Source organism: Syngnathus typhle, linkage group LG19, assembly GCF_033458585.1.
Source record: "Syngnathus typhle isolate RoL2023-S1 ecotype Sweden linkage group LG19, RoL_Styp_1.0, whole genome shotgun sequence".
NCBI classification, from domain to species: domain Eukaryota; kingdom Metazoa; phylum Chordata; class Actinopteri; order Syngnathiformes; family Syngnathidae; genus Syngnathus; species Syngnathus typhle.
This window is the reverse complement of record NC_083756.1, coordinates 1,146,793-1,160,710: the sequence shown is the minus strand read 5'-3', so window position 1 is coordinate 1,160,710 and position 13,918 is coordinate 1,146,793. Positions and strand designations below refer to the sequence as shown.

The following is a 13,918-nucleotide window of genomic DNA, read 5'->3' as shown; positions in this document are numbered from 1 at the left end:
CTCTGTTGTCAGGGAATATCTAATGATTGTAATACCGTAATTTTCGGACTATAAGTCGCTCCAGAGTATAAATCGCACCAGCCATAAAATGTCCCAAAATGTGAAAAAAAACCCCGACAGCATTCTTGTAATTCGCGCGCTGAGCGTTCAGATACAGTTTTACGCTAAAGCCACCCACAAACCTTTCTCTGGAATCCTTCCATTAAAATGAGTCGCCCAAGGAAAAGCAAGGTGGACACTGAGTGCCGAGTATTTAAAAAAGAGTGACCAATTTGGCTCGACGTGACGTTCAGCCACATGAACATCAACATCAACCCGTCACAGATCTAGATAAACGGACCAACACCTCGGATCTCTCCTAAGAATTGCCACAACAAATTTTACTCCAGACTATGACGCACTAGCAAAAAAAAGGGAGACCAACATCACTGTTCCCACTGAAAATGAAGGGGAGGCTCTCAAGTTTGTTGTATAAAAATGCATTTTGAATATGATTTGTACAAATAGCAGGGATTGAAACTAGCGACCATTCTCATTTTCAAACAATGCAGGATGCTCAAGGACATTCTTCAAGATGACATATTTGGTCAGAATGTTTGCCGTTTGATGTGATCTCATAAGATAAACATCTTTCATTAATCTGACCTGCAGGCACTGAAGTGATGGAGACTGTTATTCATAATAACAGTGTCGTATTTTATGAGAATCACTCATAGCAGTTTTTTAGTGTTTTTTTTTTTTTTAATGCTGTTAATAAATGCATTTGTTTTCAAAAAACGTTTTTGGAATATTCATGCTTTACTACCTACTAAAGGCCAAAACCTTTTAAGCAATGACCTTTACAGGTCGTTTATATTACTTCAAACAAACACTACATCCATCTGCTCCTGGTTCGGCCCTCCGGTCCAAATTTAGAACCAAGTTCGGCCCGCAAGTCAAAATGTTTGCCCACCCCTGGTCTAGCCAGACTTCGTTAAAAAAAAAAAAAAATCAATAAACTATGTGCTCTTGCGCATTTTCAAAGTTGCCATTCAGATATCGTTATTTTCGGACTATAAGTCGCTCCGGAGTATAAGTCGCACCAGCCATAAAATGCCCAAAAATGTGAAAAAAACATAAATATATAAGTCGCTCCGGAGTATAAGTCGCATTTTGGGGTGCAATTTATTCAACAAAATCCAACACCAAGAACAGACATGAACGAGCAACAACAGGCTAAACGATACGGTATGCTAACGTGACAAACACAAACGAGGAGCTGAGAACGGGCCTGACGTAACATTCAGTTATTTAAAAAAAAAAAAAATTACATAAATAACACGTTTATAAAACCATCTGCGTCACTCCAATTCATTAAATCCATCGATCGTCCTTTGTCAACAATGCCGTGTGCCGCGCCGCAGTTCAAATTATTCCACAGGCCCATACAACGATATATAAACTATATTTTAAATAACTATCACATAAACAACATTATCATCAAACCATTTGTGTCACTCCAAATCATTAAATCCATCGATCAAATTTCTCGTCCTTTATGTCATCCTGGTGACAGAGGACATGTCCAGAGGATATGGCGCTTTAAAGTGTTAATTACTTTATTTGATTTTTTCTCTCTATTTTTCATGTTTTGAATATGTTCAAGATAAAGATATCAAAGCATGTGAAGTGATCAACTATACAAAATATAACATGTGAAGTGGTCAACTATACTTGTAAGTAAGTGATGTGTTAATGATCAAGTAAAGATTTGTGAAAAAAAAACATATATAAGTCGCTCCTGAGTATAAGTCGCCCCCCCCCCCCAAACTATAAAAAAAAAACGCGACTTATAGTCCAGAAATTACGGTAAGTACTATTGTGTGCTGAACTTGTATTTATAGAATACGTTGTAACAAATGATTAGGACAGATTTAGGACAGGAATTCTTTTGATTTGTTATAGGTGGACGTTGGACAAAATACAAGAAGATCTCAAAGGCTAATAGGAGTGAAGGATTTCAAGAAGCGCCTATGGCTGCAGTGAACTCAAAGAAGAAGGGACAGGCTTGACAGATGGATCATGGACTCCACAAATGGCCGTCTGGAGACCATGTCAGTCAGTTTAACTGATTCAAACAGTGAGGGGATCCACTTTGCCCCAAAGCACGCAGCTCAGCACTTTTATTTTGCTATTGGATTTTACGTATCGGATATTATGGATGCATGGCGGAACAGCTAAAATGTCAGTCAGGCGCTAAACACAATGATTTGTGCTTTCCTCCATTTTTTTTTTTTAACAGCAACACACACATTGATGCATTAGTTATCCCCAGGAAACAACCAAGCTCTAAATATTTATTTGTCTTGTGATCAGTCAGCAGCATATTTAGCATACATCTCAGGCATTGGATCAAATGCCACCACCCCTCAAGCTGCAACCAAGGGGATGAGATCCACGCGCCCCTGTCATATCTAGTGAACATGATGGATCCCCCCTACTTGAGATGCGTAAAGAAAAATTACAACTCTGGATTAATTGTCAGGTAAATGTTATCTAATAAAAGGACAACTGGCAGTAAACAATAGGCAGCTGCCGCTCGGTGTAAGATAAAGAGCTTGTCGCTGCAGTTTGAATGTGGCAGATGTGAGATGACGACAACAGTGTAGAAAATAAAATTACAAAATCATTATTACATTGAAAATATGTATTATGAAGGAAGAAGAAAATAGCTTCTACTAAACCATCCAATGTATGCTGTCGCTACTCACTCCTGACAGAGCGAGGAAGGAGAACGAGAGCTACTATCAGCGGTGTAGGAATCACAATTTCAAAGGCTCGTCCTGTTCTGGTGTCTGATATAAAGAGTCCATTGGTGGTTCAGCCGCAAACTGCCACCTGCTCGCTACTTCATCTTACTTCAGCCTCATGAACCCCCCCCCCCCCCCCCCCCCGCCTTTGCCCCTCAGTATCTACACGGAGAAAAGGAGGCTGCATGATGATCCCCTGTCAGTTTCCTGATGACCGCCACCTGTTCGACTGAAGTGTAGGATGGACGGACGCACAACAGAGGCATGATGCCGCATTGTCACTGTCACATGTCACTTCAGAATAATATTATTTTTAGACCCCAGCCCCGAAAGTCCACTTACACATTTTGGTGTGTTTCTTAATCGTGACTAAGTGAAAAAAAAAGCATATTTTCAAGGATGTAAATATATTAGAATTAAACAGAGCCTAATATCTCATAATAGGCATCAATTTGTTTTATCCCCCCAAATACTTAATATGATGGATTTTATGGGTTGGTATATTTACATCCATATTTTCCCAAGGTAATTTCTCTATCCTCGTTCAAGTATTCTTTGCCCGATGATACTTCATCATGAAAATGAAAGAGGCTTTGATTGCATTCCAGACTTTCTAGCGCGACTTTGCAAATTTACATCCAAATAAATTATTTGAGTTTAAGATCAAAATTGGATTATGTAAGCCTGATGTCCTTCTAAATTACTGACCTTGCTCGACTCAAGAACTGACTTGACAGGTTAGCACGTCAAACTGACTTTTTTTTTTTTTTTACAGATCTGATAACCTGTGGCTGTGACCATCTGGAACGGCCATTTTGGGGTAATTATACACGTGGCAATTGCTCTTACTCAATTATCTGGTCTGGCGCATATTTAAAGGGGGGATTCAGTGCCCCCTGCGGCCTCCCCTCCTCTAGCTCCGCCCCTGCTTAGCTGAGCTAAAAGACCAGGGGTGGGCAAACTTTTTGACTCGCGGGCCGAACTGGGTTCTAAATTTGGACCGGAGGGCCGAACCAGGAGCAGATGGACGTAGGCTTTGTGTGAAGTCATATAAGCGACCTGTAAAGGTCATTGCATAAAAGATTTTGGCCTTTAGTAGGTAGTAAATCATGGATATTCCAAACAAGTTTTTTGAAAACAAATGCATTTATTAACAGCATTAAAAAAAAAATAATAATAATTCACTAAAAAACTGCTATCAGTGATTCTCGTAAAATACGACACTGTTATTATGAATAACAGTCTCCATCACTTCAGTGCCTGCAGGTCAGATTAATGAAAGATGTTTATCTTATGAGATCACATTAACGGCAAACATTCTGACCAAATATATCATCTTGAAGAATCGGTGAAAGCATACATCCAAATAAAGTAATCAAAACAGCAACACGGTGAGGGGTATCTGAAAATCAGAGCAGAGTTTTAACTCACAAACACCTGGTAACAGAGGTGAGGAAACGGGAAACACTTCCTTAAAGTAAGGTTTAAGAACTTAAGAACAGGTTAAGATTAGTCGCAAATAGGTGATGCATCAATGTCCTTGAGCATCCTGCATTGTTTGAAAATGAGAATGGTCGCTAGTTTCAATCCCTGCTATGTGTACAAATCATATTGAAAATGCATTTTTTACGACAAACTTGAGAGCCTCCCCTTCATTTTCAGTGGGAACAGTGTTGTTGGTCTCCCTTTTTTGCTAGTGCGTCATAGTCTGGATTAAAATTTGTTGTGGCAATTCTTAGGAGAGATCCGAGGTGTTGGTCCGTTTACCTCGATCTGTGACGGGTTGATGTTGATGTGGCTGAACGTCACGTCGCGTACGTCGAGCCAAATTGGCCACTCTCTTTTAAACGCTCGGCACTGTGTCCACCTTGCTTTTCCTTGGGCGACTCATTTTAATGGAAGGATTCCAGGGGAAGGTTTGTGGGTGGCTTTAGCGCAAAACTGCATCTGAAAGCTCAGCGCGCGAATTACAAGAATGCTGTCGTCAAAGCCCACGCTCTAAATTCGGGACTGATACGAATAGAGCGAGAGTGCGCCATGTCCGTACTACTGAGTACGTACACGCACTTGTGAGTGTGCACCGAGCTTTCTGACACGGCTTCCGGTAGTAAATGCGCAGGCGAGCGCTTCGCCATCTACTGGGGAAACACAGTCATTGCAGGCAAAATGACCAAAAAAAAAAAAGTTTAATAATACAATTTGTTCAGGGTTGGCGGGCCGGATTAAACGGTCCCGTGGGCCGGATGTGGCCCGCGGGCCGTAGTTTGCCCACCCTTGATCTAGACAATAGATTGAGTTAGTTAAAACAGAAATAAACATATAATAATAATAATAATAATAACTGGGATTTATATAGCGCTTTTCTAGATACCCAAAGTCGCTTTACATGTGTGTGTGTGTGTGTTAAAACCAAGGTGCTACTATCATTGAAACTCCTAATGTCATTACTAGGGGTGTAAATCGCGGGTTTTGTCACGATACGATATCATGTCGATACAAAGAACTACGATACGATATTTGCAGATATCTTAAAGCCTGCTGCGATTCATTCACGATATATCACGATATAGTGCTCTACGATCGATATATATATATTTTTTAAATAAAAAATATAGAAAAATATCCTGATTTATAACAATTCATACGCAAAATCAACAAGGTACTGCAAACTCTATTTAGGAAATTACAAGAGTAATGTAGTATACAAAGTGCTTATTTTAACACTGAACTTTGATGTCGTGTTTTTTCTTTAAATGTGCGGCGAGATTTGTGGTCCCTGAATATTTGATCACCGCATGGCAGGATTTACAAACTGCACGTGTCTTGTCCGTTGAGCCATCTTTTCTTTGGAATCCAAAGTGCTTCCAAACGAATGACTTGAAGCCTAAAGGGGAGCAAATTTCCTCGGCTTTTTGGACACTAGCCATAAGCACCAGCCCAGGAGCCACGTACTAGTTGTCGACTCCCCTTTCACGTGCCTGCTTTGCTCACAACACAACAACGCCCCGCACTGCTCCCGGAAAGAGGAAGCAAGCAACAATGAACTGGATTTCAAAATAAAGTCGCGTCTAATGTCCGAGGTCAAACACGGCGATATAAATCGATGTTTACGTTTAGCATCGATGCCAATAAATCGTAGAGCATTATATCGATTAATCGATGTGTATCGATGAATCGTTACACCCCTAGTCATTACATTTTTTGGAGCTGTAAAGTGTGAACCATGTTTGAAATGAAACCGTTACCTGTGTTGAGGGAAAAGCGTGTAGCCTACTATAAATTCGGTGCACCCCATAGGGATACATTAATCACCGAGATGCTGGGCTGTTCCAGTAGAGAGGTGATGCCGAAGAAGGCGGCCCCGCTGTCTAACAAGGCTAATTGGGCTTTAGAGGCTGCTAATGCATGACAAATAGAGAAGGAGGGTGTCTAAGCACTGCTTGTATGAGCAGCTCAAGGATTAATAAAGCCACACCTTTCAAAGACATCTGTTGCCAGCAGGCAATGCTGCCTCCATCATTACGGGCCGAGCACTCTCGTGTTTGCCTGGCGTGACCATTTGAAGCAATACGTATATATGTTTCCCGGCTAATTCAAGCTGTCGACATCATCCCGGTTTAGAGGTGAAAAATGGGCGCGCCACGCGGCGCACCAGATGGCGGAGTCGGATCATTAATCTCAGCCGGCAGACATGCGATGGATGGATTCTCCAGCATGAACTGTTTCAAAAGTGAGAAGCATCCCCAGGGATGGGAATTTGCTCACTAATGACTCATTTTGTGTTTACTAATAGTTATGAAACAAATGTCATGTTTGTCTTTACCAATGAATTGGAATTGAACTTGGCTGTACCATGACACGAAGACAACTTGAGAAACCCTCACCCGTGCTTTTGTTTTAAATTTGAAAATTAAAAATGCCAAGAAGGGTGTTTTCATGGAAGGGAGGGGCGACGGCATCTCCATATGACATATGACTACCAGTGCGCAATGAATAAATCATTGCGAGGCAGGCAGAGGGAGAGTAAACAGTTGTGTATCTTCACCTCAGATGCCTACAGAGGCCTGTCAGACACTGCAGTTAATAAAGGCTGCCACCTCATCGCCATGCAGATGTTGTTTGCCGCCGCAGAAACCTGACATGATCGGAGGGCGCTACCCCGTGAACCCCAGAGTTTGTTCAAGATGGCCTCCATTTTGTCTGCAGACAAAAAATGAGGGAGGAAAAAAGTACTGGAAACCAAAACAATCCTTTTTAGAATATATATATTTTTTATTTATAATTTATAATTGGCAGATACAAAAACTCTTACTGTATCCAAAATGTGCAATAAATCACTGCTGATTACCAAAAGAAATTACAAAAGTCTGTCTACTCTTCAAAGTTGACAACCAATGTAAACTGGTTTGAACTAGTAATCCTAGAGAGTGTTTACTAATGACTAGTGAACTACAGTTTTTAACAAATTGCAAATCGCCGTTGCTCTCCCAAGTACGTTGATATCGGCGGCACCCCCCGTTATTAAATACAAGAAAGGCAATCATTTTCCGTAAGCAGCACAAAATGTGTAGAACACATGACAAGGTCTTGTACCAATATATTTGAGAAACGGGACGGCGTTAAAAAAAAAAAAATGTAAACGATTACCTTCATCAAAAATCTGTGACACTTAACATGCGTCGCCATAATCATACAAAATGTGTCATTTCTTAACCAACTAGAAATATTTGGGAGGGGGGGGGGCATAGTAAGAACACTTCCCGCTCATCAATAAATTGTAAATCAAAAACAGAAACAAACACTGTATCAAAAGCATCTGTCGTTCACATTTCAATAAAAGAAAATACATCCACAGTCATGATCAGCCTATCTGGACAGAATGTCGTTGCTTTCATGTTCCGCACATGACACCAAACTAAAAACAGAATCTAGTGAAGCAAACGCATACAAACGATTCTTGGCAGACTGTAACAACAACAAAAAAAATATCCAAGTGCAAAAGAATTCTTCAATGTACTAGTTTGTTAATTTTACTCCAAATGAGCGCACATTCCTTTTTGTGTAGCATAATTCCCCCAAGATGGCAAAAATAAAACTACAAAACAACATCCGACTCGTGTTTGATAGAAAGCAAACATCCCTGGTCCGACTCCGACCTTTAACATGCAACACCATTACACCGAGGTCCTAATTTCTCCGACATTGAACGTTTCCAGCTACATAAAAACCAAAGCCGTATTATCGTCGAACAATAACGTCAAAAGTCACATCATCAGAATTCCCTCTCTGGGAATCCGTCTCAAAGCACTTGCGTAATGAAGTCTGTGCTTTTCCATTTTTCTGTATTTGAGCCGAGACATCACGTACAGATTCGGGGCAAGTGACGACAGGTCTGCTTTTAGGGTTCTAGAGGACAATTTATAAACCGCAGCAAGGTTTTATTGGGTTCATGTAACATCTTTTTATTGTTGAGGTCAACCGTTGAAGCCTTTGCGACATGCAAATAACCAAAGAGCAGCAAAGTTCTTCACTCAAGTTGCTGTCTACTATTTCTGACACAAAAAATATTTTAAAAAAGGGACCTATTATGCTCAACTCGATTTTTAACAACCAAAATGGTCAAGAAAAGTAAGAATAGAAACACTAATTTAGCATACATGTAGCGGTGTGAAAATGAATCGGTTAATCGGCAACAAACCGATAAATCGCCTTGTATTTTAAGAATCTAGTAATCGTTTAAAGACATTAAGGATTGTCCAAATATTCTGATTCCTTTAATCACTAAATAATCCCAAATAAACACATACTTGGTAAATAAACTGTATTCGGGGGGAAAGAAAATTAATACATTAATGCAAATAAAATTGTATCCGATTATTTGATGGAATATCGATGCAAAAAATATTCGAAGTTGATATCCCTTCATATTGTTACAAACATTGTATCTCAAATCATTAATAAGCATAATAGGTCCATCTTATTTGTAGAGCACAAGATTAACGCAATGCTGCACAACGGCACAACATGAAAAAAAAAAGATCCAGCATCATCAGTACCGTGAGACTTGCATAATATCGGATGGCTCTACATAGCCATTTAAAGCTCCATGCTCATGACCAAACTATTCCTAATGTCGCAATTTTGGGCAGCCGTAAACCGTGGCTACTTGCACGTCACGCACAAAATTTTATACATAAAAAAAATATGATTTCATATTCACATGGCATTTGTTTTTGGAATTAATTGTCGAATCACTTGAGTCTAGTCGTGTTCGCTTTGTGCTTTCTCAGGTTCCACCAAATGTGTACTGCGATGAACTCAGCTTAAGACAGGGGTGGGCAATTCCGGTCCTCGAGGGTCCTGCATGTTTTATAGGTCTCCCTGCTGCAACACACCTGATTCAAATAATCAGGATTGTTATCCAGCTTCTGCAGACCTTGCTAATTATCTGACCATTTGAATCAGGTGTGTTGCAACAGGGTGACATAGAAAACATGCAGGACACCGGCCCTCGAGGACTGGAATTGCTCACCCCTGGCTTAAGAGGATTTGCAGTTTTTTTTTTGAAGGCCCAAAAATGGTCATTTGATAGCAATGTACTAGTAGCCTTTCATTTTGAATTTTGGGTTTGATTGCGCAAGTGGGATAACTGCTTTGTGTGTGGTTGACCTCCAGCGCTCATCTGGATGGATTAGCGTAGACCAATGGTTCCCAAACTTTTGCAGGCTGGCGCCCCCTTGGCTCCCCAGTGAATTCCTAGCGCCCCCTCCCCCCTCAGACACATATGGAAACAAACACCTCTTTCTTGATATTTGGTATGCTGCAATTTGAAAAGAGAAAGGTTAAACACAAATGTGTATTTCACAAATAAAACCCAATTTAGTAAACCAATTTATTTTTCTAGCAGTTTTAACTGTTTCAGCAACATAGAATGGTAAATAAACATTCCACCAGTAACCTTCATTGCTTGGTGCAGGGACATAAGCTTCTCAACATCCGGCTGGAACTCACTAAGAAGAAGTCGTAGATCCCCGCGGTCAGTAATTTTCAGTCGGTTTCTTTGCTTGGAAAGAAGCAAGGCGACTGCACTGAAGCCCCGTTCTACTAAAAATGATGTTGGGAAGGCAATAAAGTACATCTTGACCTTGTTCCACAGCACTTGATAGCAGTCAGAGACTCGTCCTGCTGCACGTGTTGTGTACAAATCGTCAAACAAACGTTCAAACTTCTGACTTCGGACTGCCGCCCCCCTACCGCCCCTTTCTTCCTCACCGCCCCCCCAGATCTTTCCACCGCCCCCAGGGGGGCGGTACCGCCCACTTTGGGAACCACTGGCGTAGACCTTGACTGAACATAAAAAGTGCAAAAGACTCCCGTGGCGTGTGTTCGTGTGTGTGTGTGTGTGTGTGTGTGTGTGCGTGTGTGTGTATGTGTGTGTCAGTAGTGCTTCTCCTGTAGGTAATCTTTCATCTTGTTAGGTAAGGGCAGTTTCTGGATGAGGTCTATCCTGGTGTATTGTCGAATGACAAAGCGACAAAGGTACTGCAGGGAGCGCACTTGCATAAAGCGAGAAACGGGGTTGGTGAGTCTGACCGGGTAGGTCGCAGAGCCCGGTAAGCGGGACCTGGAATAACAAAAAGCGCCATTCTCAGAGTCTTTGATGGAGTGCTCGATGAGGTCCACGATGGACGTGTGTCCTTCCACGTCGGGCTGCTCATAAAAGCTGAAGCGCCCGTTGGAGTGTTCGATGCGGGTGTGGAGAGTTTTGCTCTGCGACCTGAAGCTCAGGCTAAGCAGGTACCTGTCGTCCGAGCTGTCTCGGACCAGAAAGGAGCCGTCGGCCAGGTTGACCAGTTTCTCCTCCGCCTCCCAGCGTGTGATGGGGCCCCAGTACCAGCCCTGCCTAGCCAGCTTCTTCAGCTCCTCCGTCAGGCTGGTCACCACTATGGGCCCGCTGCTTTGGACCGAGTCGTACACCCGACTCACTCCGGGAGCCGAATTGGGATCGAAGTTAAGGTGATGCCGGACTCGATCGGTGACATGGCTGTCTGAGGAGCCAAAGCTGGAGAACGTCCTGGGAAAGCGAGTGTTGCTGCTCATGGGAGGCAGGAGAGGAGAGAGGGGAGGTGGGCCCTCGCCTCTGGAATTTTGGAGCAGGACGCCGGCGGAAGCCATCAGAAGACTATTCATGGAAGTCTCCATGAAGAGATCTGGAGGCAAGCCGCCAACCATTTGGTGCTCCTCCTGTCCCGGATCCATCAGCGGGGACCGGTTGTCCGCCTCTGCCGCCACCTCCATGGGAGACGCGCTGTCCAGGCAGAAGGAGTGGGACCCTTCGGGGTACATTCCCTCATCTAAAGGCATCGTGTACTGAATGTAGTCTTGGGGCGTCAACCCCAGCACCACAGGCACGTCACTATCGTCAATATTTAAATGCAGCTCGCCGTTTTGCGGCTGCTGGAGGTTTTTGAAGGATTCGGGTTGGTCCTGAAAGAGCCCATTCATCTGAAAATCGCTGAATTCCTTTCGGATGCCGTTCAAGTTGGGGCTGGGGCTGGGAGAGTGGACCATGGCTTTCACTTTGACCTCCATCTTAATGCAAGCGTCATCTGAGTTGACCAGCCGCAGAGGCCAAGGCGAAGGGCTGTAGTGGTGACTCCGGAGCGACGCGGACCTTAGAGGTCGCTGGGCCTTAACCTCGTTGAAGCCGATGGGCGCCGAAGAGGAGGAGAAGGTGTCCTCGTCATCCGTCGACCCGATGGCAGAGGACCCCGCTTTGCTCTTCGCCTTTTGCTTGGCCGACAGCCTTCTCTTAAGCGATCCCATCAGGCCTTCGCTCTTTGACCGGCTCTTATTCTGCCCACCTTTGTCTTCCTCGCCACCCAGGTCGCACACGGAAAGGTCTTTGGTGTAGCAGCCTCCGAAAAGTGACTCGTCCTTGGAGAACTCTGTGGCCACTGGAGCCTGCTGGAGCATGACAAAGTCGCCGTCCTCTTTGCCCTTTATGCTCAGCGACTTCCGAATGGTCTTAAGGCTGATCTTCTTCATTCTGACTGGCCCTCCGCCAAGGTGGGGGGCATGAGATGTCTCTCCTCGTATCCTGATGAAAGAACTAGCCACAGTATCCTCCCATCAGGTTGCACATAAGTCATGCATACAGCGGAGCCCACAAACTCTTCAAAAGGGGGTGGGGGGTGGGGAGGAAACACAATGTTCTTAGAAACAGTCATATGCATCTTTATTTACCTCATACATTCATCCATGTAGACGGATTAGTTTGGGCAGCTGGCGTAATATTTATTTTACAGATCATTTGCTGACTCAAGTTTTGGAAACTTCTGTGGCACTGCTGAAACGGGTTTATGACAGGGTGTGGATATTAATGACAAGTGTTTCCATTTATACTCTCTACAACAATGGCATTGAGTGCTGACATGTTTAAAGACTCAGATTTAAATATTTTGACTTGCATTAAGTAAAAGCTGCAAGTATTTAGCAATTCAACATGATCTAAATACCCTCGCTTAACTGATGAGTCAACTAACGATGCCACTACTAGATTCACACAGCATAAGTAAGGTTAAAAACGCAGCAAATCGACATTAAAATACATTGCTAGCATTTTTTTGTGCATTCATGGTGGTGATAGATTAAATTAAAGCACACACATGCACCCACAAGATAAAAACAAACCCAAGATCAATTACTCACCATTATGCGCAGAGAAAATGTGACTCGACTTGATTGAATGGGTCAATTTCCACATCCAGCACCTTTCATTTGATGCTGTGAAAAAAAGAAAGCTTGTTATCATATTTCAAACACTTTCCATGTTCGCTAACATGTTATTACCAGCGTAATAAATAACTAGTAGTTTATTCAAGCTGCTACTTGTCTGATCTTATTAAAGAAACAGAATCAAGGTTTTGTCCTGACTTATCCTAGCACGGCCTACACATTTAAAGGCATTCTTTATCTTAGCCTTGAAAGTTAGCATTTTATAATGTCCCAGTTTAAAATAACAATATCAAACATTAGAAAAAGCTTCAATACGCACTCGACAACAGTTGACGATTGTTTCTTGAACATCGAGTGTCAATAGAACAGCTATAAACAGCCAGATATGTTACAACGACGAGCTATAGCGTTAATTAGCACATTCGCTCTTCACAGCGGAAACAAATCTTAACCGATCGCATTTTAAAAACATCCCCGTGTTGGATAAACCTTTATCTCGTCACTTGCGCTTAAGAGAACAACAAATAAATCCGGATTTTAAATAAAAGCTAGCTCTTCCACCTTTGTTAGCTACCTTAGCTAACGTTAGCATACGACCAACCTAAGCCAATCAGCTTGTTTCCTGAACGCTTGTTGTCGAAAACATACAAGATAACATTACCTTGCAGTTATTCTGCTTGCCAATCCGCAGCAAAAGATCAGCGTATACATGTCCAGGGCTTGGTACATTTTAGGAAAAAAAGGTGCGATGATATAATCTGGAATACGACACAATAAAGTGACACCTTTCTTTCTGACTGACTAGGTTAGCACACTTGAGGAGCTCCCGGCCTCTTCCTTTGTTGCCTGTTAAGTTGAGTTAAGGCAGCTCGGCAAGCAGACTTGGATGGATGGATGGATGGAGCGAGCACAGTTTGACAAATAATTATAACATTCCACTTCTGAAATGAAAAAAAAAATGCAGACATTCCACTGTATTAAAAATACCGAGTCTTGATTGACAAATTTAATTGCTGTAAATCTGAACCAAAACAAACTTAATAGCCTGGCTGACTCATGCACTGTATAATATTGTGCACATTTTGACAAGTTATTATTATTATTATTCCCACTGTGCAATAGAAAATGTCTGTTTTTCCTACTTTAATTATATATATAAGTATGACGACAGTATTGATAAGAAGATGGATGGATGATTTATATTTTATTTGTAATTTATAAAGTATGTAGCATGAGGACATATATTTATGTAATTTTTTATGCTGCATATCCTCTGTTACATGTAATAAAGACTAAAGGATCAATTATTAAACCTATAGCTACTGTTAATCTGTAATCATTTCTGTTTGGCAAAGGTTATTTATGGTAAATGTATGTTTTCTGTGTCATTT

At 42.1% G+C, this 13,918-nt stretch overlaps 1 protein-coding gene across 1 annotated transcript; it reads right to left on the bottom strand.

The window, feature by feature from the left end:
* Nucleotides 1–7,515: 7,515 nt before the first annotated feature.
* LOC133143709 (suppressor of cytokine signaling 6) lies at nucleotides 7,516–13,407 on the bottom strand. The gene is made up of 3 exons (XM_061265814.1): nucleotides 13,189–13,407; nucleotides 12,501–12,575; nucleotides 7,516–11,964 (listed from the first exon to the last, which is right to left on the bottom strand). The coding sequence occupies exon 3, from the start codon at nucleotides 11,835–11,837 to the stop codon at nucleotides 10,227–10,229; it is 1,611 nt and encodes a 536-aa protein (XP_061121798.1). The 5' UTR covers nucleotides 11,838–11,964; nucleotides 12,501–12,575; nucleotides 13,189–13,407; the 3' UTR covers nucleotides 7,516–10,226.
* Between the last annotated feature and the right edge of the window lie 511 nt (nucleotides 13,408–13,918).

Excerpts from the sequence above, each read along its gene's own strand:
- LOC133143709 (XM_061265814.1), bottom strand. The coding sequence starts at position 11,837 with ATGAAGAAGATCAGCCTTAAGACCATTCGGAAGTCGCTGAGCATAAAG.